General features: G+C 39.6%; 1 protein-coding gene across 4 annotated transcripts in view; it reads left to right on the top strand.

Annotated features, from left to right (window-relative positions):
- LOC126419916 (protein diaphanous) overlaps window positions 1-24,383 on the top strand; it is a 361,964-nt gene that overhangs the window by 326,720 nt on the left and 10,861 nt on the right. For all 4 annotated transcript variants that reach the window (XM_050087194.1, XM_050087195.1, XM_050087196.1 and 1 more), the window contains exons 14-15: window positions 5,627-5,779; window positions 12,348-12,602. In XM_050087194.1, coding sequence (XP_049943151.1) covers window positions 5,627-5,779; window positions 12,348-12,602 — 408 coding nt within the window. The remainder of the gene's footprint in view (window positions 1-5,626; window positions 5,780-12,347; window positions 12,603-24,383) is intronic.

Genomic DNA, 24,383 nt, shown 5'->3' with positions numbered 1-24,383 from the left:
CAACATCCACATCAGAGAGGCCAAGTCAGTAGTGATGGCAGTCGACAGAGATAGGCATCCTGCAAGTGTGAAACAAGGAGACCACCATCTACAGCTAGTGTGTGTGTGTGTGTGGGGGGGGGGGGGATGATTTTCTGTACCTTGGGAAGTATCACTCTGGAGATAATTAGAGTAGACAGCAGATTACCAACAGAGTGCAAAAGGCTGCCGAAATCTACCAACAAATGAGGACACTGCTGTAGGACTGCATGATTCCAGAAAAAGCAAAATCAGAGATATGCTTGAGCTACTTCATACTAATATTTACCTATGGTACTGAAATGTGCACTGTCACAAAGAGAGTGTCATCAAGACTTCAAGCATCAGAAATGAAATTCATGGGACCCGTCATTCAGATGAGCAAGGTAAAGTAAGGAAGAAAGCCGCAGTCGAGACATACCTTTCATGCCGAATCAGCACATCCAGACTATGGTGCTGGGGGTATATAATAATGCTGGAGCCTACAAGAAGAGCCCAAATAAATTTAGAAATGATAGGTTATTCACGTACACAAGGAAGTGGAAGAAGCCCATTAACTGTACCTGGGGAACTGAAACAGTATGGTGGTGGTGGTAAGCTTACTGAAGACAACGGGCAAGGGCTTTTTCGGTTTCCTCTGTTAAAGATACTGAATAATACGCTTTTATTTTTTCTATTTATAGACTGTTCCTTATCTCTTGTATCCTATTGTATTGCTTTTTATTGTTTCTCCCTTTTTTCACTTTGTCTTCTCTTTATCAAATTTTGTCCATACCACTTCAACTTTGTTGTTTCTACCTTGTCCTGAAGTTCCAAGATTCCTATCCTTTTCCTGGTCTCATCATTTCTGATTCTATCCTTTCTTGTCTTGCTGCCTTAAAATTTTCGTGCCTTGTGCCCATATTCTGTTCTTGCTCCATTTTGTTGTCCATTTACCAGCTGCATATGCTAGGGTTCATAATAAGGTGAATATAGAACTTTCTTACATTTCTTTGTGACACTCTGTTCCACAGAATAATGCCTACAGTCCGATAGAAGCTGTTTTCTTGTTGTGTTTGTGTTTTTTTTTGTTTTTTATAATTTCTTTGGCTATCTTGCCGTCATTTGTAATTACACTTCATAAATTCTTGAAACTTTTGACCACTTCCAAAATTTTGTCATTCAGTTTTATCTTTTCCCTTCCTTTCTTCTCCTTGTCACAACTGTTTTGTTCTTTTCTGTGCTTACTCTTATCCCATATTTTTCTGTCTCTTGGTTCTGTACCTCTGTTTGACTTTGCACTTCCATTTCATCCTCACCCAATATCACTATGTCATCTGTTAGCAACTTCATTGCCATTATATGTCCTTTTAATTACTGCTTAACACTTCTATGAATTTTATCCATGACTATGCTGAATATTATGGAGGACAGCAATTCCGCTGTCCTAGACCCATGTCAGCTTCAAACCATTTCGTTTCTCCTATACTAATTTTTATTCTACGAACATAGTTCTTGTACATAGCTTTGATCATTTGCACTTCCATTTTATTAACTTGTTTATCCCTTAATATTTTCCAGGCTGTTTAGGCACACTGTCTTAGGCTTCTCAATATCAATAAATGTCAACATCATGACTTCTTTAATTCCCATCTTTTCTCCATCAGATGCCTTCCATTTCTCCTCCTAATTTCCTCCGCAGCCTTTCTTCCAGTACTCTCCCAAAGATCTTGGCTACACCTACAAGAAGGTTTGTCTGTCTGTATTTATTACATTCCTTCTTATCACTTTTGTTATAAAAAGTGATAATTTGACTCTTTCCCCACTCTTCTGGGATTTTTCCTCTTCCATATTATTCTAAATACCCTACAAAGCCACCATAACACTATTGGTCATGCTGCTTTCACCATTCCTGTGGTCACCTTATCCACTCTTGCTGCTTTCACCATTCCTCTTCTGTATTGTGGTTTTCTCCATTTTTAACATAGATATCTCCTTTCTTTCTTTCTTCTTCATACATTGTGCTTTCTTTTTCCTTTGTATCTTCCAACTCACCATATTTAACATTCAACAATTTTGAGAGACAGTCTTTCAGTCTTTCTAGTGCATTATCTCTTCATGTCAATGTACACCCTGTTTCTGATTTAACAAATTTCATATTTTCTCTATCTTTTACTCTGTTCTTTTTTTAATTAATCAATACAAAACTTTTTGCTTCCTGAACACACTCCTATGAAGTTTCAGTGAAACTTTCCCAGTTCTTATTTTTCTCTTCTTGTGCTTTTTTAGATGCATTTTTGGCTGCTTTATATTTTTGCTAATTTTCTGTACTTTTACTGCCTATCCACTCCCTCCAAGCCATTTGCTTCTCATTGGCTGCTTTATTTTTAGCCCAGTTCTTCCACCAAGGAGTTTTTCTTTTTTTGTCTCCTAATAGTCACTTATGGGTGTTCACTGCACACTTCACAAAACAATTTCTGAATAACATCAGTTTATCTTCTTCACTTCATCTTCACTTCTTATTCAGGTAAACTCATTCAGTGTCACAGGCCATAGGATGACCTGATACAAACTGTTTACTAACAGAGCGTACTGCAGGTGAAGAAGACTTAGCAGAAGAGAAACTGAACTATCTGTCCTGAAAGTTTGGAGGCAGAATGAAATACGTCCTCGTGAAAACTAACGTTTAACAAGAAGTTGTTAAATATATGAAAATAAGGTTTTTGGCAACCACAAATATGCAGAGATGTATTTTACTGTATGATTAATATTCTTTAATTCTTCAGTTTCTTCTGGTGTATTTGTTGATCAAACAGTCCATTGTGCAATGCTGGTCCATAGTGTCCAGTGGGCAAAATATTTCAGCAGCCAGACATGTCACCATCAATAGGGGCATTGACAAACTGAACTCCTGAAGGCGTATCAGATTCAATGCCAGCGAGGCAAGAGAAATATTGGACACACAGTGTGAACCATTGAAGATAAAGGCTGAGAATACCAGCGACATACTTGACTAATGTACCTAATAAATCAGTGGTTGCAGAGCATTGTTTGTCAGAGAAACGTGGTGGAGTACGAACGCCCAGGATTTTAATGCAGAGTTCCAAATAATGGGACAGTGTTGTTACAGAAGCCATCGAAATTTGCACCAGGGATAATCTTATCAGTTGGGATTGCAGCTATAATCACACCAGCGCTTGGGAACCAGCACTGGCTCTAATTATGATGATGCTTGGCTAACACAGTGATCTGGAAACCAGAGTGGACAGAGCAACTACGTCAACACCATCACAGGCGCCAATGCAAGCGCCTTCACAACTGCTGACGCACGCTCTTGGTTGCAGACCACAGAGAGATCGGCTTGTGGTGGGAGGGGATGTAAGTCGGCCGTGGGCCCTCAGGAGTTATGTTCATCAACAGCCTTGACGACGGTGACATATCTGATCACCTAAACATCACCAAAATATTGTGCCCGTTGGACACTATGGACCAGCTGTATATCCATGGACTGTTCAATCAATACTCTTTTAACTTCAGTAGCCACTGTGTGTGTGGTTTTTTTGTGGATGTGATGGTTCTTTACTTATTTTAACAGTTTGCAGTATCTCATGAATATCATCTGTAGAAATATATAAGGTTCTTGTAGTTAAGTACCAGAGTTTCACTCTAATAACCTGAAAATATCATAACTGTGACAACCAGATGCTTTGTGCCAGCACATTAACCTGTGATGCACACACGACACTACCCCTGGTCAGTTGTCAGTTGCATCAGGCAACTTCTGATATGTCCATAGTGAGGTGTGTTACTGTGTACAGTGCATGAAGTGTAATCATGAGAGTTGGCAGACATGCATTTAATGTACAGTTTGGCAGGATTATTGCCTGTGGAACAGCACGAATGTACAGAGAACGCTTTCCAAAACGTATTTTCCTAGTTGAAAGATGCACCAATTTATGAGAGAGGGGGCTTTACGTCAGAGAGAGCTGACGAAGTTCCTGCCAGAGACATGTATGAACACAAAACTTTGAGGAGATGGTGTGCAAGCACTGGGACCAGTGCATTTTGAGCCCTGCATTCACTTCTGTTAGTGTATTATGCACTGCAGTGCTGTAGTGTCGAACTTGGTACAGTTCATATTGTTAAAGAGTGAGGTCTCGTTCGCTCATGATGGTGTTTCCAACAGCCTCAGTAGCAGTGTGTGGAGTGAGGACAATCCCCCCCAATCGGTGGCCACCAGCAACAATTGTCTTGTCAAGTACGGACGATCATTCTCAAAGATCACCTAACAGGATCTTATTTGACACATCCTTGTTTGAATGGTCCTTGTTGCCTGGTGTTTCCATGAGATATACTGCCGAAGTTCTTGAAGACTGTACTCCTTGTTGTTTATGAAACAATGTGGTTTCAGTACGATGGTGCACCAGTCCAGTTCCATGTTAATGTCTGCGACCAGCTGGACAATACATACCCTCTTCACTGGTTCAGATGGGGAGTTCGTGTCCCGTGACCAGTGTGGTTGCTGGATCTCACACCTCTGGGATTTTTCTTCTGGGGTTACATCAAGAAATTGTTCTATGTAACTCCCATAGAAACAGATGAAGACCTGCATGCTAGGGTCCAATCTGCCTGTCCCTGATGCAACAGACACCAGGGATTTTTGAGTGAGTGCGGCAGAACTTCCAGCACCTTTTCCATTTGCAGTTGTGGCTTCGAACAATTAGCATGAGGTACATTGTTACGTGGTGTCTACTATGTGTGTCCATAACACAGTAAATATGCATTTCTGACCATTGGTTCCCTATCTCAATATAATCGGTTGTAGACCCACTATCCCATGTTTCAGTTTGACACAAAAGGTTTGAGACAAGAACCTGCAACTACCATTGAAAACTGAGAAGCTGTTATCATGAACAATTCAGCATGTGTGTACATTTCCATCACTGTAGGTTAATAGGGTGACAGCTGTGCTAACTTTATCTGTCAGTGTAAACTCAATTTTAAATGCATATTAAATTGCTTAAATATAATGTATTATTAACTGTATTGTATGTCTGCTGTCTGTAAACATCCTTGGAACCATTTCTGTTTTTTAAAAAACCATCTTAAAATTTGTATTTGGTAAGTCACGAAGAGACACAACGGCTTGCAAGGTCTTATTTAAGGAAAAATTCCAGTACCACTAAAATACACTTTTAAAAGTGAAAGGAGGAGGGATTCACTTTCTCATCCTGTGACTTGAGTGACCTCTTATGTCTTTCTAAACTTCCCTAGCCCATCCCTTTTTTCCCTTGGGGGAAAACTAATAGTTCTGGATTATTGTTTCTAATTTTAAATGTGTCTTTTTGGTAGACACTGGTGTGAGAACAATCAATCTTTCGTTGAGTATTCTCAAAAACATCTTGAGCCTCACATCAAAAGTCAAAGACTTTCCATATTTCAGATGGCTAAGTGCATTGTAAATGTACTCTTCCTTATTAAGTTTTAATTGAAGTTTTAATTTGGCATGTAACTTGAAACGGTTCATCTCTCAGTTTGTATGTTTCCCCAGTACTTAATTCAATGTCAGTTTAAACCTGTTCCAACATAGCAGAGATTCAGAAAGCTGTAAAGAAATTTTTCTTCACAGGATATAGTTGCAGCCACAGCAGCATGTGAGGAAATAAAACAGAGCAAAAAATTTGCACAAATACTAGAACTCATTCTCCTTATTGGTAACTACATGAACAGTGGAACAAAGAATGGTCCTGCTTTTGGCTTTGAGATAAGTTTCTTACCTAAGGTATGTAATAAACTTTTCTTAGGACTTGTAGATATCACTCACCTGTTGTTGGTCTTGGTGTAATTGCACATTGTCTTATTGTTTCTAAAAGTAAGTTTTTGAGCTAAAACTAAGTGGTAGATAATATATCACAAGTACACTATAAAATAGTAGTATTGTATGGTAGTATTTGCAAATGCATTTTAAGAATTTGGTAGTAATAGCTAAACAAAACAAACATGACCTGCATGACAGCTGCAGAAAAGATTAGATTTATACTAAAAAACACTATTTTTCATGCTGTCATTGGTCTGTAAGCTTTGAGATTGTTACTACTGAACATTATTAACAAAATATTTGATTAAACAGGAAACACTTTTGTTTTGAAAGTGGTGAAACATATATAATGTTAGTTACCATTAAAAAAAATTCAACTCTCACGATTCTGTAGGTGTTTCGTTAGATCAGACCAAAAATGTTGACTAGGGAAACAATAGATTAAAAATCCAGACTGGTGGGGTGCAAGTGTAGTTGTTGAGTCTGTAAAGGTCACTTTTTTGGTTTTTCTTTAATATCTTGAAATCTGCAGCATCTAGTGAAAATGTTTCCCCAGTAAAAAATTAAACTACATTAAATTTTCTGCAAAAAGGGCCTATTCATTTTTTCTCTAGAACAAATCGTTTCCGCAGAACAAATAGTTTCCGCATTCAAGTGGGTAGAAAAATAGTAGATTATTAAGAGTTCTGTATTGGTACAAAATTGATGCTTATTGTTAAATGAAGTGGGTTAAGAATAAATATTGAATGTGCATTCCACATCTAAGTGCAGTAGAACAGTATTAATGGATAAATTGTATTTTGAGATTAACAGGATGGAAGGGAAGGATGGAGGTTAGAAGTGAGAGGGAAGGTAGGTTGCCAGATTGTGGTGTGCACTTCCACAGTCTCCATATTGCACTACGTCACAAAATGCAACTACGGGGTATTTCACAAAGTTACAGTGATCCTTCCACAGCTTGCCGTACTAATCACTGCTGACGCAGTGTGTGGACATTTCCCATGGGGGGAGGGGCCTTTTTTTTATTTTCTACAAAGTGTGTTAACATTATTGAATACAGATATGAGTTGCTAATAATACAAATGCACATTGACCATTCCAGGTGCTGAGCTTTCTTACACACACACTTAACAAACTGTAAATGAGTCCACTATATGAACATGAACTCCATGAAGTTATTTTGTCTATATTACAGAACTGACCAGAAATGCTGGGAGATAGTCTGTCTGTAAACTGAAAAAGCCAGCAGCAGTTGTGGTGGAGAAAGTTGCCTTTCTTGGAAGAACACTAGAACTGCTGTGCAGGATGACTAAGAATCAGTTTCCCTGGTAGCAGTATAGAACAGTATGCAAGGATTTACATAGAATCTGTCCTTATGCTTTTCCTGAGTTTGTATTATTTGCGACCCACACCTGTATTCAATGTAGTGTTAATAAACTTTATGGAAAATAAACAACCTTCTCTCCCGGGATTTTCTGCACCCTGTGTTGCCAGTGATTCGTAAGGCGAGCTGTGGAAGGGTTGATATAGCTTCATGAAATACTCTGTAGCTGCTTTCTGTGATGCAATGCGGTTGAGAGAATGGGGAATTGCCTGCTTGCTCTTTATTTTGCAGATCTATGAAGGAGGGAAGTGCGTGACCACAACCCAGCAACCTACCTTCCGTCACGCTTCTAACCTCCACTCCCTCCATCCTGTTACAACCCCAGAACATAGTTTATTCCCTAATACAGTTCTACTGCTCTAAGATGTGATACACACATTTAATATTTGTTCTTAACCCACTTCATTTAACAACAAACATCAATTTTATGCCATTAAATTATTACTTTTAATAGTCTGCAATTTTTCCTTTCCCTGCAATGCGGAGGAAACTGTTAGTCCCAGAGAGAAAATTGAATGAAACCTTTTTTTTTTTTTGTTGTTGTTGTTGTGGTCTTCAGTCCTGAGACTGGTTTGATGCAGCTCTCCATGCTACTCTATCCTGTGCAAGCTTTTTCATCTCCCAGTACCTACTGCAACCTACATCCTTCTGAATCTGCTTAGTGTATTCATCTCTTGGTCTCCCTCTACGATTTTTACCCTCCACGCTGCCCCTCCAATACTAAATTGGTGATCCCTTGATGCCTCAGAACATGTCCTACCAACCGATCCCTTCTTCTGGTCAAGTTGTGCCACAAACTTCTCTTCTCCCCAATCCTATTCAATACTTCCTCATTAGTTATGTGATCTACCCATCTAATCTTCAGCATTCTTCTGTAGCACCACATTTCGAAAGCTTCTATTCTCTTCTTGTCCAAACTATTTATCGTCCATGTTTCACTTCCATACATGGCTACACTTCATACGAATACTTTCAGAAATGACTTCCTGACACCTAAATCAATACTGGATGTTAACAAATTTCTCTTCTTCAGAAACGCTTTCCTTGCCATTGCCAGCCTACATTTTATATCCTCTCTACTTCGACCATCATCAGTTATTTTGCTCCCCAAATAGCAAAACTCCTTTACTACTTTAAGTGCCTCATTTCCTAATCTAATTCCCTCAGCATCACCCGACTTAATTCGACTACATTCCATTATCCTTGTTTTGCTTTTGTTGATGTTCATCTTATATCCTCCTTTCAAGACACTGTCCATTCCATTCAACTGCTCTTCCAAGTCCTTTGCTGTCTCTGACAGAATTACAATGTCATCGGCGAACCTCAAAGTTTTTATTTCTTCTCCATGAATTTTAATACCTACTCCGAATTTTTCTTTTGTTTCCTTTACTGCTTGCTCAATATACAGATTGAACAACATCGGGAAGAGGCTACAACCCTGTCTTACTCCCTTCCCAACCACTGCTTCCCTTTCATGTCCCTCGACTCTTATAAGTGCCATCTGGTTTCTGTACAAATTGTAAATAGCCTTTCGCTCCCTGTATTTTACCCCTGCCACCTTTAGAATTTGAAAGAGAGTATTCCAGTCAACATTGTCAAAAGCTTTCTCTAAGTCTACAAATGCTAGAAACGTAGGTTTGCCTTTCCTTAATCTTTCTTCTAAGATAAGTCGTAAGGTCAGTATTGCCTCACGTGTTCCAGTGTTTCTACGGAATCCAAACTGATCTTCCCCGAGGTTGGCTTCTACTAGTTTTTCCATTCGTCTGTAAAGAATTCGTGTTAGTATTTTGCAGCTGTGACTTATTAAGCTGATAGTTCGGTAATTTTCACATCTGTCAACACCTGCTTTCTTTGGGATTGGAATTATTATATTCTTCTTGAAGTCTGAGGGTATTTCACCTGTTTCATACATCTTGCTCACCAGATGGTAGAGTTTTGTCAAGACTGGCTCTCCCACGGCCATCAGTAGTTCCAATGGAATATTGTCTACTCCGGGGGCCTTGTTTCGACTCAGGTCTTTCAGTGCTCTGTCAAACTCTTCACGCAGTATCATATCTCCCATTTCATCTTCATCTACATCCTCTTCCATTTCCATAATATTGTCCTCAAGTACATCACCCTTGTATAGACCCTCTATATACTCCTTCCACCTTTCTGCCTTCCCTTCTTTGCTTAGAACTGGGTTTCCATCTGAGCTCTTGATATTCATACAAGTCGTTCTCTTATCTCCAAAGGTCTCTTTAATTTTCCTGTAGGTGGTATCTATCTTACCCCTAGTGAGATAGGCCTCTACATCCTTACATTTGTCCTCTAGCCATCCCTGCTTAGCCATTTTGCACTTCCTGTCGATCTCATTTTTGAGACGTTTGTATTCCTTTTCGCCTGTTTCACTTACTGCATTTTTATATTTTCTCCTTTCATCAATTAAATTCAATATTTCTTCTGTTACCCAAGGATTTCTACTAGCCCTCGTCTTTTTACCTACTTGATCCTCTGCTGCCTTCACTACTTCATCCCTCAAAGCTACCCATTCTTCTTCTACTGTATTTATTTCCCCCATTCCTGTCAATTGCTCCCTTATGCTCTCCCTCAATCTCTGTACAACCTCTGGTTCTTTTAGTTTATCCAGGTCCCATCTCCTTAAATTCCCACCTTTTTGCAGTTTCTTCAGTTTTAATCTACAGGTCATAACCAATAGATTGTGGTCAGAGTCCACATCTGCCCCTGGAAATGTCTTACAATTTAAAACCTGGTTCCTAAATCTCTGTCTTACCATTATATAATCTATCTGATACCTTTTAGTATCTCCAGGGTTCTTCCATGTATACAACCTTCTTTCATGATTCTTAAACCAAGTCTTAGTTATGATTATGTTGTGCTCTGTGCAAAATTCTACCAGGCGGCTTCCTCTTTCATTTCTGTCCCCCAATCCATATTCACCTACTATGTTTCCTTCTCTCCCTTTTCCTACACTCGAATTCCAGTCACCCATGACTATTAAATTTTCGTCTCCCTTCACAATCTGAATAATTTCTTTTATTTCATCATACATTTCTTCAATTTCTTCGTCATCTGCAGAGCTAGTTGGCATATAAACTTGTACTACTGTAGTAGGTGTGGGCTTCGTATTTATCTTGGCCACAATAATGCGTTCACTATGCTGTTTGTAGTAGCTTACCCGCATTCCTATTTTCCTATTCATTATTAAACCTACTCCTGCATTACCCCTATTTGATTTTGTGTTTATAACCCTGTAGTCACCTGAATTTTTGTAGAAAATTTAATTTAGTTTAATTTTTTAGAGGGGAAACATTTTTGCTAGATGCCCACTTTTCGAGATATTCAAGAAATATCTAAAAGAAAGTAACCTTTATGTGATACCCCTCCCCAATCTCCCATCCCACAAAGGAGGATTTTTGGGATGTTGTTCATGATGCACTCCCTCCCACCCTCCTTCACCCTACCACTGTACAAAAATTTGCGACTACATGAAATTTTCCCATTAATTTTCCTTCCTTGACGGGACTACTCATTCGGTTTCTCAGGTTTGCCTTGATTTGCTACTATAGTTGCCAATATAGTTAGTTAGTTATCAGTTTGTAGATATGGTTGCATTCTGAAAGTTTCTTAAGTTTTCTTCCATAGAACAGCAGGAGTTGTCAAGGAGAGACTTTCTCAGTTAATTTTGAAATTTTACTTTGCCCAGTGATATTTATATCACTGGGCAAGTGATCAAAAATTTTAGGTGCAGCGTTGTGCAACCCCTTTTTGTGTTAAAGATGTTAATGTGGAGTAATGAATGTCATTTTTCTATCTGGTATTGTAGTTATGTATATCATTGATGCTTTTGAACTGTAATGGATTATTTACAACAAACTTCATAAATATACTGTGAAGCAGTAATCAGAATGCCAAACTCTTTAAATAGATGTCTACAGGATGATTGTGGGTGAACATCACATATTATTCTTACAGCATGTTTTTGTGCCCTGAAGACTTACTTTCTTAAAGATGAGTTACTCTAGAACACATTCCAGATGACATTATTGAATGAAAAGATGCAAAATTTGTTGACTATCTGATTTGCCTCTTCCCAAGGTTTGCAATGATTCTAAGGGCAAAGGTGGCTGAACTAAATTGTTTTAGAAGTTCCAAAATTTGCTTTTTCCTATTTAAATTCTCATCAATATGAACACACAAGAATTTTGTAGTTTCTACTCTATGTATCATTTCCTCATCTTGTGTTACACATAATCATTGGTGTAATATGCCATGCAGAACTGCATATTTTGTGTAAAATTGAGGATGAGACCATTTGCTGAGAACCAGTCAATGATACATTTAAGAACTTAGTTTACCATTTCTTGTATCTCTCCATTTATCTCGGGATTTATTACACTACTGGTGTCATCTGCGAAAAGAACTAATTCTGCTTGTTGTATATTAGATGGAAGATCATTAACACATGAATTTTATGGTGAATGAAAACTGTATTCTTAAGGCTTTTTTTTTAAAGTGACTAGATACTCACCATCAGTCTTCTGCTAAAATGTTGGTGATTCTGTTCCATCAAAATCTATGTACATTGTGTTGTCTTCATAGACTGCAAAGAATGGCACTTTGGTGTCATTTTACCATCTGAAAATATTCCTCCATTGACTGAAAATTGCCTTTACACATGAATTTGTCAATTTTCCAGATGAAGAAATTGATTTGCAAGAAGTTTCTTGCAGTTCAAAGACAAAGGTTGTACTATACCAAATACCTTGTCTTGTGTTTTAGTAATCAGTACCTTGTACCAAATTTACATAGTGACTTGTTCCTGAGAAATTACATGTATTTAACGAAGATGAACCTAACATTTTTGCAAAAGACTCCAGGGGTTGAATTCATATTGAATGCCAGAAAAAAATCTGTATGGTCCTCCAGGATTTTAACTACAACATGACACCATGAATTAAAAATGTGACATTTAAGAAGCCAACAGTAGTATAATTTACAGTATAGCTGACCATAAAAGATAGTACAAATGGCCATAAATCACCTGAAATAGCTGTCACTAGTGATTTAAATGTTTCTTCTGAATCATTAAATTGTAATTTGTTTGTAAATCTGTGGTCAATTAATGAATCTTCATTCTCTTTGCAGCTCACGAGCACAAAGGACGTGGAGAACAAAATGACTCTTCTCCATTACCTTGTTGCAATAATAGAGAACAAGTTCCCAGAGCTGCTCACATTCAATGAGGAAATGGAACATGTTGACAGAGCAGCTCGTGTCTCAGTGGAGATCTTGCAGAAATCGCTGAGACTAATGGACACAAGCATAAGGAATCTGGAAACGGATTTGTCCAATAGTAAAGTGCCTCAGTCAGATGATGACAAATTTAATGAAGTCATGAGTGTATCCTTCCATGTATACCATATGTACCATTTTTACATAGCTCTTGTTTTTTTCTTGGGGGGGAGGATAAATAATATTCTCAATAACATTTTAACACTTACAGTGTAATAATCATTACAATTATTGTCTCTTTTGAACCGTACTGTTGTTCTTTAGTGTTTCTCTTTCTTTTGCTTGTGCATTTAAATTGTTAATTTATTAAAGTAATGTAGCCCAAATCAAAAGACTTTCAAATCTTAGATTATTGGGTCCAGAAGTTATATCCTTGTGTAGAGCAAGAAAAATACATAGGAACAGACATTTAAAAATTCAAAAAGGTGTTAAAATGCAAGATAACTTAATTAAAATGTGAAGGCAAGACACACATGACAATTGCTTTTCAAAACAAATTGGGCAATGCTATGTAACATAAGAGATTCGAATTTTTATAAAACTATTTTCTAGTGCATGAGGAGGGGCAGGAGGAAGAAATGGTGAGGGTGGGACATACATAGGTTTCTTTTATTATTTTTACCCAAATCAAAAACATTTTCAGAATAGTGGACAAAAATTAATGACAAATGAGTAAAAATGAGGACATGGTAGTTACTGTAAATATAGGCTTAATAACAATAAATAACTATGACGATGATGGTGATAATCTATTTTTACATAACTGACCAAACCACTGGTGAGAAGTTAACTGCAGTATTGCCCGTACGATTTTGATGTAAATATAAACAAAAATTCACACATTTTGCACTGTAGGTGAAGGCACAGACTCAATTTTGAGTAGTACGTTGTAGTGGTGTGTATTTGCCCTGGAAGTTCATTCAAGGGTGGCTGACAAATGTGATTTTTATCATTGCACAAGGAGGACATCAAATTTGTGCGGCCAGCCAATTTTTAGTGCTTTAAGGATAGTCTCAAGATGGTGGTGTGTCCGATGCCATATATATCACGCAAACCATTGACATGTCCAGCATATGCATCCCAGCATGGAACTGACATATTTTGCCACATAAATTGCCAGATGACTCTGAGTTGCCATTCACCTCCAAAACGTTGTTTGATTGGAGCTAAATTATCACAACCTGAGGAGGCTTTAGGATAATTTGTGGGATCAAGAAATTTTATTTGTATGGCAGCAAATTCCACGTAATGAATAACTGGAAATATGTTATTTAGTCATTGTTCTAAGCTCGTAGAAAAGACAGCAAAGCTGGGTGTTGTTTCTAAGTGGGTACCACTATGAAATCCACTTTTGCCCAACTACCTAATATGCCAATAGAAGCCTAGTGCGACTTCCCTATTGACCTAACATGGAACTCAAATGACAGGAAAGAATTATGACACAGTCCTGCAGGAAGTTTAATTAGTCTGCTGTTCAGAATGGGTGGCCATAGAACGTTCCTAGCCAAGCCAATGTGGCGTTTCACAATTATTTCACACTGCACTACTGACTCAGCACCATGAAGGATGTCATAACATTGCTGTCAGAGAACTCGGAATGCTAGGTCGTCATCCAGTCCTCTAACTCCTACATGTTTCTCACAAGGGAACATCCCCATCGCACCCCCCTCAGATTTAGTTATAAGTTGGCACAATGGACAAGCCTTGAAAAACTATACACAGATCAATCGAGAAAACAGGAGGAAGTTGTGTGAAACTATGAAAAAAAAGCAAAATATACAAACTGAGTAGTCCATGCACAGGACAGGCAACATCAAGGCTAATGTGAGCACAGGAGCGCCGTGGTCCCGTGGTTAGCGTGAGCAGCTGCTGAACGAGAGGTCCTTGCTTCAAGTCTTCTCTCAAGTTTAATTTTTTATTTTCAGACAATTATTATCTGTCCGTCCGATGCGATCACTTTTTTGGGGAGTGGTTATCACATCCACAAGAAAACCTAAATCGGGCAAGGTAGAAGAATCTTTTTACCCATTCGCCAAGTGTACAAGTTAGGTGGGTCGACAACATATTCATGTAATGTGACGCACATGCTGTCACCAGTGTCGAATAGAATACATCAGACGTGTTCCCCTGTGGAGGAATCGGTTGACCTATGACCTTGCCATCAAATGTATTCGGTTACCATTGGAGAGGCACGTCCTTTCGTCTAGTAATCGCACGGTTTTGCGGTGCGGTCGCAAAACACAGACACTAAACTTATTGCAGTGAACAGAGACGTCAATGAACGAACGGACAGATCATAATTTTGCGAAAATAAAAAAAGTAAAATTTTCACTCGAGGGAAGATTTGAACCAAGGACCTCTCATTCCGCAGCTGCTCATGCTAACCACGGGACCACGGCGCCCCTGAGCTCACATTAGCCTTGGTGTTGCCTATCTTGCACATGGACTACTCAGTTTGTATATTCTGCTATTTTTTTCATAGTTCCACACAACTTCTTCCTGTTTTCTCGATTGATCTGTGTTCAGTTTTTCAAGATCTATCCCCTGTGCCAACTTATAACTAAATCTGAGGGGGGTGCGATGGGGAGGTTCCCTTGTCAGTGGAGATGACTTGCATGAAGGCTTTGGCCTAGAAGCATGTCTACTGGCCACATGCCACTCCTGGCATGCCTGCTCCCTGAATCAAATGTACCAGTTTGAATTTGCAAATCCGTTTCAGAGAGCTATGTGGATGCTGGTAGTGCATATCCTCTCGAATTTCCTTATGTGGTGCAGATACCGTCAACTATCACACCTCCAACGATCTGTGCTCTCTCAACGATACTGACTATTGAGAGTGTACCATGCACCCTTGTTATCAGATAACGGCCACAATTTCCATCGACGCAGTTTCAGGTCCTCTGTTGCTGTAATGGCATCAAACACCTGGCCTCTGCTCCCTTCCACTCCACCTCCAATATAGACCTCATCTACTGAGGAGGCCCTGTACAGTTTCCTAGCAATGTATCGATCTGCCCCCGTCAGTGATTTCAATATCCCTGTACAGTTTCCTAGCAATGTATCAAACTGTCCCCGTCAGTGATTTCATCATGGCTGAAACACTGTGTAGGCACCATTATCACACCCTGTTAGACCTCCTGCTCTCGATGCAGCATACACAGCCTGTGTTCAGGCATGCCTTTGTCCAAGGTACTTGTCTAGACAGGCACACTCAGTCAGCACCTGGTATGGACCAAAGGAGTTGACATTCACCAGAACAGCTTCAGTTGTGTGACGTCATTACCAGGCTTGTCCATTTGAACTGCCACAGCAACCAATTCTGGCCAGGGCCGCAATCGCAGTTGGCTCTGGCGGCCCCACTGCCACCTCTGACCGTGGGCTCCATGGTCACAACTAGCCATGCCTCTCACCCTCAGCCACACAGGGGCACGACCTCTGTCCCTGGTCATTGGAGGGTGGATGACTGGATCACAGTGTTGGGACCTATGGAGCTGTAACCACTGCCTCTGCCCAACACCTCTCTCACCCGTGTTGTACCCGTGCCCACTTCCACCACCCCACGGTCCTTGGCCTGGCTGCCCATTGTTGTTGACCCAAACCCCAATGCTCTGGGTCCATTGGCAGGATGTCCTACCACTTTTCCAGCTTCTCTAAGACATACAAAGTCAGTTGCTTTGGACTTCCAACACCAAAGGAACCACTGAAGGAACCAGCTTGGAAGTTCACTTGCCTGGAGGAATCTTATGATCACTGAAATAAACTTTGCTGCTTTCAGTTCCTTCATTATTTGTTCCATAGCAAACTGCGCAGTCATGTTCATGATAACTGGTTTCGTTTTTGTCTGTGACCCTGAGAACCACATGTTGAACAGTGATGTGTGTCAGTGTTGCATTTCATGGGCCTTAAATGCTGATTGTGTGGCACTGTGTGGTAAACAATGTGGCTTCTTGTGCCAAAAGTTCCTTGTCTATTTCTGAAACTACCTTAGTTTTTTTTTTTTTTCCTTCTTTAAGAGGGGCTGCAGTGCATGTCGTTTGTTGGACTTAATATATCGGTGCATCCTTTGTGTCCAACACAAAATTTTGTGCCACAAACTGTACACTCAACATTCTCACTGAGTCCTATAATAAATAGGAATTCTTGCTGCCTCTTACTGTTTAATTTGCACCTGTTTTCCCATGGTTAACACAGGTAACACTAAGATAAATTTTACTCGAGTCAATACTGCAAGCTTTTAGAAATGTTAAACTGCTGTACAGTAGTACAGTACATCAAAGTTAGAACATATGCAGTTATTCACAAGATTGGAGTACCATCTGGTTTCAGAAAGAACTGTGTGTCGAGCTGACAATCAATACAGTTCAGTTTTTTTGTGTGACTGAAGTGTAATGCAAACGTTCCAAAACTTGAACCCAGCATTGTATCAGAGCTTGTGTTTACAGTTAGGAAGAAATGTCGCACTGCGTAGGATGAAAATCTCAGACATTTGCTGTTGTCATAGAGAGTATGCGACACTGGAACATTTTGTTGAAAGTTGGAACTGGCCTGCAAAAAATTGTGACAAATGGAAACCCTAGATGTACATAAACAAGATCTGAGGAGATATACACTAAAGATTCTGATGTGTTGATAAATGTGCCAACACCTTGTAGATAGAGGAGGCCGAAATGGAAGCTATCTAACGCAGACGGGCGTGAATTCTGGAACAGGATAAGTAGTGAATTCCCATAAGAAAAGTATGCAGCTCCTCGAATACTTATCTTTTATTCTTTGATGCGAATACAGCATTCTTGATGAGACATTTCATATGATAACTATCAAACTATGTAAGGCTAATGGCGCCTTGCTAGGTCGTAGCCATGGACTTAGCTGAAGGCTATTCTAACATTCTCTCGGCAAATGAGAGAAAGGCTTCGTCAGTATTGTCGCTAGCAATGTCGTCGTACAACTGGGGCGATTGCTATTCCGTATCTCGAGACCTGCCTTGTGGTGGCGCTCGGTCTGCGATCACACAGTGGCGACACGCGGGTCCGACATGTACTAAATGGACCGTGGCCGATTTAAGCTACCACCTAGCAAGTGTGGTGTCTGGTGGTGACACCACAGATTCTAAATAACCATACAACAGTAAAGGAATAGGAGTTGAGAAGCAGGTGTGTCCCAATGACAGACAAAAGAATACAAGAGATGATAATTCAAGAAACACTGAAGTAGATGCAATTGAGGAGTGGAGGGATGGGTATATCTTGCTTTTCAACATTTGATTTAATTGTGTGTTAATTACTTTGTTGACTATTTCCAGTATCGAGCTATATTTGTCCTTTTTGGTCGATTTATTTGGGGCCACTAACATAAAGAATTAAATTCTTGTTGAAAAACTCCATGTGTGGGCCATATTAATGTAGTAAAAACATGAGTTCAATCATAAGGAGAGCAAAGGGACATGCCTGGTGTAGTATACATTGCACAAGCCAAAGGAGGCACAAATAATGGCATCCGACATACCCATACCCATGCACATATAGAAAAAATGTTTACCAATACAGTAGATTTTAGAGCTTTTCATGGAGTAGCTTAGAATCTAAAAACTTTAAATGATCTTTGCTTCTGTTACATTTATTTCTCCTTTGTATATTCTTGTTCCATCATAAAAAATACATACTTTTTGAATTGTCACAATTTAATTTTGCAGTTTCTGGTTAAACTAAATGTTCCAGCTGGTGCTTAAAGGAAATGTTCAAAACTGTTGGCTTTCAACATTGATACATTTCATATTAAGAGTCGCAACAAGATTCCACATCATCCCGAATTATCATCAGGTTGCATTGATTTGTTGCCCCAAAAGAAAAGAGGGGGATGGAGGGGGAGCAGGAAAAGATCGTTCCCTGTACATTACATCCACTGGCCTGGCACATCCCTGTGATACAGCATAGCGGGGAAATCTTATTGGTAATAAAATTGCTCATTAACCATACATTACATTCTACATCTACATCTACATCTACATCTACATACATACTCCGCAATCCACCATACTGTGCGTGGCGGAGGGTACCTCGTACCACAACTAGCATCTTCTCTCCCTATTCCACTCCCAAACAGAATGAGGGAAAAATGTCTGCCTATATGCCTCTGTATGAGCCCTAATCTCTCTTATCTTATCTTTGTGGTCCAACTGCGAAATATAAGTTGGCAGCAGTAAAATTGTACTGCAGTCAGCCTCAAATGCTGGTTCTCTAAATTTCCTCAGTAGCGACTCACGAAAAGAACACCTCCTTTCCTCTAAAGACTCCCACCCAAGTTCCTGAACTATTTCCGTAACACTTGCGTGATGATCAAACCTACCGGTAACAAATCCAGCAGGCCGCCTCTGAATTGCTTCTATGTCCTCCCTCAATCCGACCTGATAGGGATCCCAAAAGCTCGAGCAGTACTCAAGAATAGGTCGTATTAGTATTCAATAAGTGGTCTCCTTTACAGATGAACCACATCTTCCCAAAATTCTACTAATGAACCGAAGACGACTATCCGCCTTCCCCACAACTGCTTGTCCCACTTCATATCGCTCTGCAATGTTACGCCCAAATATTTAATCGACGTGACTGTGTCGAGCGCTACACTACTAATGGAGTATTCAAACTTTACGGGATTCTTTTTCCTATTCGTCTGCATTAATTTACATTTATCTATATTTAGAATTAGCTGCCATTCTTTATACCAATCACAAATCCTGTCCAAGTCATCTTGTATCCTCCTACAGTCACTCAACAACGACACCTTCCCGTACACCACAACATCATCAGCAAACAGCCCCACATTGCTATCCACCCTATCCAAAAGATCATTTATGTGGATAGAAAACAGCAGCCGACCTACCACACTTCCCTGGGGCACTCCAGATGATACCTTCACCTCTGATGAACACTCACCATCGAGGACAACATACTGGGTTCTATTACTTAAGAAGTCTTTGAGCCACTCACATACTTGGGAACCAATCCATATGCTCTTACCTTAGTTAGGAGTCTGCAGTGGGGCACTGAGTCAAACGCTTTCCGGAAGTCAAGGATTATGGCATCCGTCTGAGACCCTTCATCCATGGTTCGCAAGATATCGTGTGAAAAAAGGGCGAGTTGCGTTTCGCAGGAGCGATGCTTTCTAAAGCCGTGCTGATGCATGGACAGCAACTTCTCTGTCTCAAGGAAATTCATTATATTCGAACTGAGAATATGTTCGAGAATCCTGCAACAAACCGGTGTTAAGGATATTGGTCTGTAATTTTGAGGATCCGTCCTTCTACCCTTCTTATATACAGGCGTCACCTGCGCTTTTTTCCAGTCACTCGGGACTTTACATTGGGCAAGAAATTTGCGATAAATGCAAGCTAAGTAGGGTGCCAATGCAATAGATTACTTTCTGTGAAATCGAATTGGAATCCCATCAGGACTTGGCGATTTATTTATATTCAACCCATTCAGCTGCTTCACAACCCCAGGGATGTCTATCACTATGTCCTCCATACGGGAATCTGTTCGAGACTCAAATGGTGGTATGTTTGTACGATCCTCCTGCGTGAAAGATTTCTCAAATGCTAAATTTAAAATTTCAGCTTTGTTTTCCTGTCTTCCGTTGCCAGACCAGACTGATCAGTGAGTGACTGGATGGAAGCCTTCGACCCGCTTACTGATTTTACATAAGACCAGAATTTTCTTGGGTTTTCAGCAAGATCTTTTGCTAAGGTATGACAGTGGTAGTAGTTGAATGCTTCGCGCATTGCTCTTTTTACAGCAGCATGAATCTCAGAACTTTTGCCTGTCCTCATTCTCCCGATCTTTCATGTACCATGAGTGCAACTGTCTTTGCTTCCTGAGCATTCTCCGAATTGCTCTGTTAAACCATGATGGGTTTTTTCCGTCCATAACCCACTTTTTCAGCACATACTTGTTCAGTGCGTAATTTACAATGTGTTTAAAATTTGCACATAATTCTTCCACGTCCATCGTACCGGAAGTAAATGAAGTCAATACATTTACTAAGTGGGATGCTAACAATTGCTTATCTGCTCTTTCTAGTAATAATACTCTCCTAGCCTTCTTTGACTGACTTTCTAACTTTCGTAACCATAGTCGTAATGACATCATGATCACTAATCCCTGTCTCAACACTGACACCATCGAGGTCTGGTCTGTTCATGGCTACCAGATCTAAACTATTTCCATTACGTGTTAGTTGTCTATTTCACTGCTCAAGACAGTTTTTGGATAATATGTTCAAAAGTAATTCACATGACGGCTTGTCTCTACCACCTGTAATGAATCCATAGACATCCCAGTCTATACTAGGAAGGTTGAAGTCGCCTTCGCCTAATATAGCGTGATCTGGGTACTTCTGCAATACAGAGTGAAGACTCCTTTTGAATGATTCTAGAACTGTCACGGTGGAATCTGGTGGCCGGTAATAACACCCAACAATTAACTTTATTTCTCCCGTTAAAAATGTCCAGATAACTTCACAATCACACTCTACTTCGACTGCAGTAGACACAATATTTTTGTCAACTGCAATGAAGACACCACTTCCTACGGTGTCTAATCTGTCTTTCCGATACACATTCCAACCCTCACTAAATATTTCAGAACTTCCTATCTCAGGGTTCAGCCAGGTCTCAGTCCCGAGAATAATTTGCCCGCCACACGCTTCCTGGAGGGCAGTAAATTCAGGAACTTTATTCCGAACACTCTGAAGATTTACTGCTTGTTCTTTATAGCTGAAGTGTCTTTGCACTGAGCACGTCCTGATTTCCCTGCCTTTACGTCGACTGGTAAGTGTTCATCAGGACACCTTGCACTACTGCCTAGCCTAAAAAACCCCATGTGCATGCCACAAGTTCTCTGCTACCCGAGTAGCCGCTTCCTTCGTATAGTGCACCCCTGACCTATCTAGGGGTGTCCTACAATTCCCCACCCAATAGCGCAAGTCTAGAAATCTGCAGCCCTTGTATTTGTGCAATCAGCAAGCATTGCTAAGTACAGTAAAATTTGCTGAAAACGGAATCGCCTGGGACTAAAATAATTTTCCAAATTGGACAAGTTTCCAGATTACACCAGACTCAGTGGGCTGTGTAAAATTTTTCAGGTATCATTCAAAAAATATAGCAAAAATTTTTGCTTATGCATATACTGTATTTACATGCCTTCACTCCATCACAGTAAATGTTCATTTACTATATGTTGGACAATAACACATAGGACTATTACACTAATTGATAAATAACACGGCATTTCTATATTTTTTTACTTGAACTTTATATTTGTTTATTATTGTATGTTAATACATATTATTCCCATGTTTATTTGCTTTACATTTCACCTTTTTCACCATTTGTTTTAATGTCCTGTTCAGAATTGTTTTTCTAGGCAATTTTTTGCACAATATAATAGTTCCAACAAGTTGGGAGAATTTGTATGTGCTGTAAATTGCCTAACATGTTTATGCATGCAACGGCTTCTTCAGGAGTATTAATTTTCCGAAGGAAATCATTTTGCTTCTCACCCTCCTCCTCCTCCTCCTCTTCCTCCTCCTCCTCCTCCTCCTCCTCCTCCTCCTCTTCCTCTTCCTCTGTTTCTTCTTCTTCTTCATCCTCTGTGTTGCAGATTTATATCAAATCTGTTGCTGAAGTGAAAGTGGAATGAGTTGCCATAAAGTCATCCCTTCAAATGTAATCATCTGCACTACATGAAGTGCTTCGCATTTTCATTAATTCAGCAATTTCTGCTGCATTTTCTTGAACTTCAGTGGCCACAGAAGCATCTTTACTCCCAAGCCAATCCAATTTACTGCATTCAGAACAGAAACTGATCATTCAAGAGCAAATGCAATTTCAGCTTCTTCAACACCAAGAATAAGAGATTGCATCACTTATAATTACACTTGAATGTGTAAATAACCCCTTGTTCCATTGGCTGTGTGAGGGTGGTTGAACCTGGAGGGAACCAAGCCAATTTCATGTCTGATAATGTTATTTTCGGGTGGCAGTTTGTGCATTGTCTAGGAAAAGAAGAAATTGGTGATTTCCTTTTTTCATTTTGGCACTGAAAGAGCCCAGCCATTCTTCCATAAGACCACTCACCATACATGCCTTTTTATTGCTACACCATGTGACTGGAAGCTTACTGAAGTCTGTATTTCTGAAACAACATGGTTTTGCCACCTTTCCAATCACCAGTGGCTTCTCCATTTCACCTAACATGTTTCCACACAGCAGTATAGTGAGTCTTTCCTTGAACATTTTTCCACTGGTGCACTTTTCACCTTGAATTGCTAGTGATTTTGAAGGCAGCACGTGATAACACAGTCCTGTTTCATCAGCATTGAACACGTCTTTCGGGTCATAATTCACAATTAAGTTGGACGGTATTGTCTTCCATTCTGCTGCTACACTTTCCTGCGCATTCTTAGCCCTACATTGCATGAATTTATTTTTTACTTATTAAATTGTGGTAAAAAAATTAGTCCAGTAATTTTGTGTACAAAAATGAATTATAACTTTTAAGATTCCTTAAATTTTCGTTTATTATTGCATTACGGGTACAAAACGAAAAAAGTGCGGAAATGCTATGTCATGCATTGAGACTAATATTTCATGTTGTATAAAAATGCTACATCATGCAGTGTGATACAAAATAGGTTAAATTAGCACCATTTAACAAACTGTACAATCAATATTTCATACATTCTAAGATGTAATTCAGCACAATATAGAAAAATAGTCATATTTTTGCAGAACTGTCAATCACCATGAAATATTTAGAAATAACTTGACACTGTAAAAAATGACCCTTATTCAATGTGATAAATTTTGAAGCAATCATTGTTCTTCTTCAGACACAGAGCTACTCCACACTTTTTACACTGGACCGTAAATGCCTTGCAGTTGGCACGCTTACAGCGTTGTCGCTTTTCCATCACTTTTGACCAATGACCAACACCATCTCTTGTACATCAACTGTTGGCTGAGCTGCAACAGGAGACCTTTTCACTTGATTCTGGTCTACCTCGCTTACCTTGTGTTCCTCCTACTCTGCAGAGACTTCTCCCAATGTCCATCCAAAATTCAGACAATTTCATTGTTTTTAAACCTGTGTTTTACTTTGCAACACGGTTGTAGAGAATCCAGGCATTGGTGGTTGCAACATCTATTAGAAGATAAAATAGTCTGAAGTACCATTTTTTGCTCCTCATCAAAATTTTGTGCCATCCAAGCAGACTGCCATGAAGGTCCACACCCTCCACATGGTTGTTATATTCCTGTATCACATAAGGAACACTTATCACTTCCCTCTGTTTCTTCTTGCGATTGTACCTTTCGGCTGCATATGTTGACAGTATTGTGACACATTCATTTAAGAAACAACAATGTTACACATAAGCTCACAGAAGTTGAGGAGACACTCTGACACAAACGCTGCCACCATCTGTTGTAATTCTACAGATTTACAAACAAGTAACTTACATGTAGCAAAAATGCTACATTATGCAGTGTGGGGTTAGCTTTCCCACACACTTCATCCCACACAATTGTGTATGTAGCTTTGCAACTGCCCAGCTATCCTGTGGACGCCTTAAAGCTCTGTAGTGATATTCGGAATCTCACTCTGCAACATGGGTCCAAATAAAGGTAAGGTTTTTGCCTGCACACTTACAAACCATTCCCACACTATTTCGTTAATTTCATCATTTCCAGTCTTCTTCGCCTTTCGTTTCATCTGCCCGTTCCCTTTCATCCATTCGTCCCGAATCTTATCCTTGTTTCTTAAAGTCTTATAAATTTGTGTTTCACCAGATTTGAAACGCAACATGATTTTGCGCACAGAGAGTTTGTCTTTCTCA

Source organism: Schistocerca serialis, chromosome 9, assembly GCF_023864345.2.
Source record: "Schistocerca serialis cubense isolate TAMUIC-IGC-003099 chromosome 9, iqSchSeri2.2, whole genome shotgun sequence".
NCBI classification, from domain to species: Eukaryota; Metazoa; Arthropoda; class Insecta; order Orthoptera; family Acrididae; genus Schistocerca; species Schistocerca serialis.
Note: the sequence above shows the minus strand (reverse complement) of the source record. Positions and strands in the feature narration are given on the sequence as shown.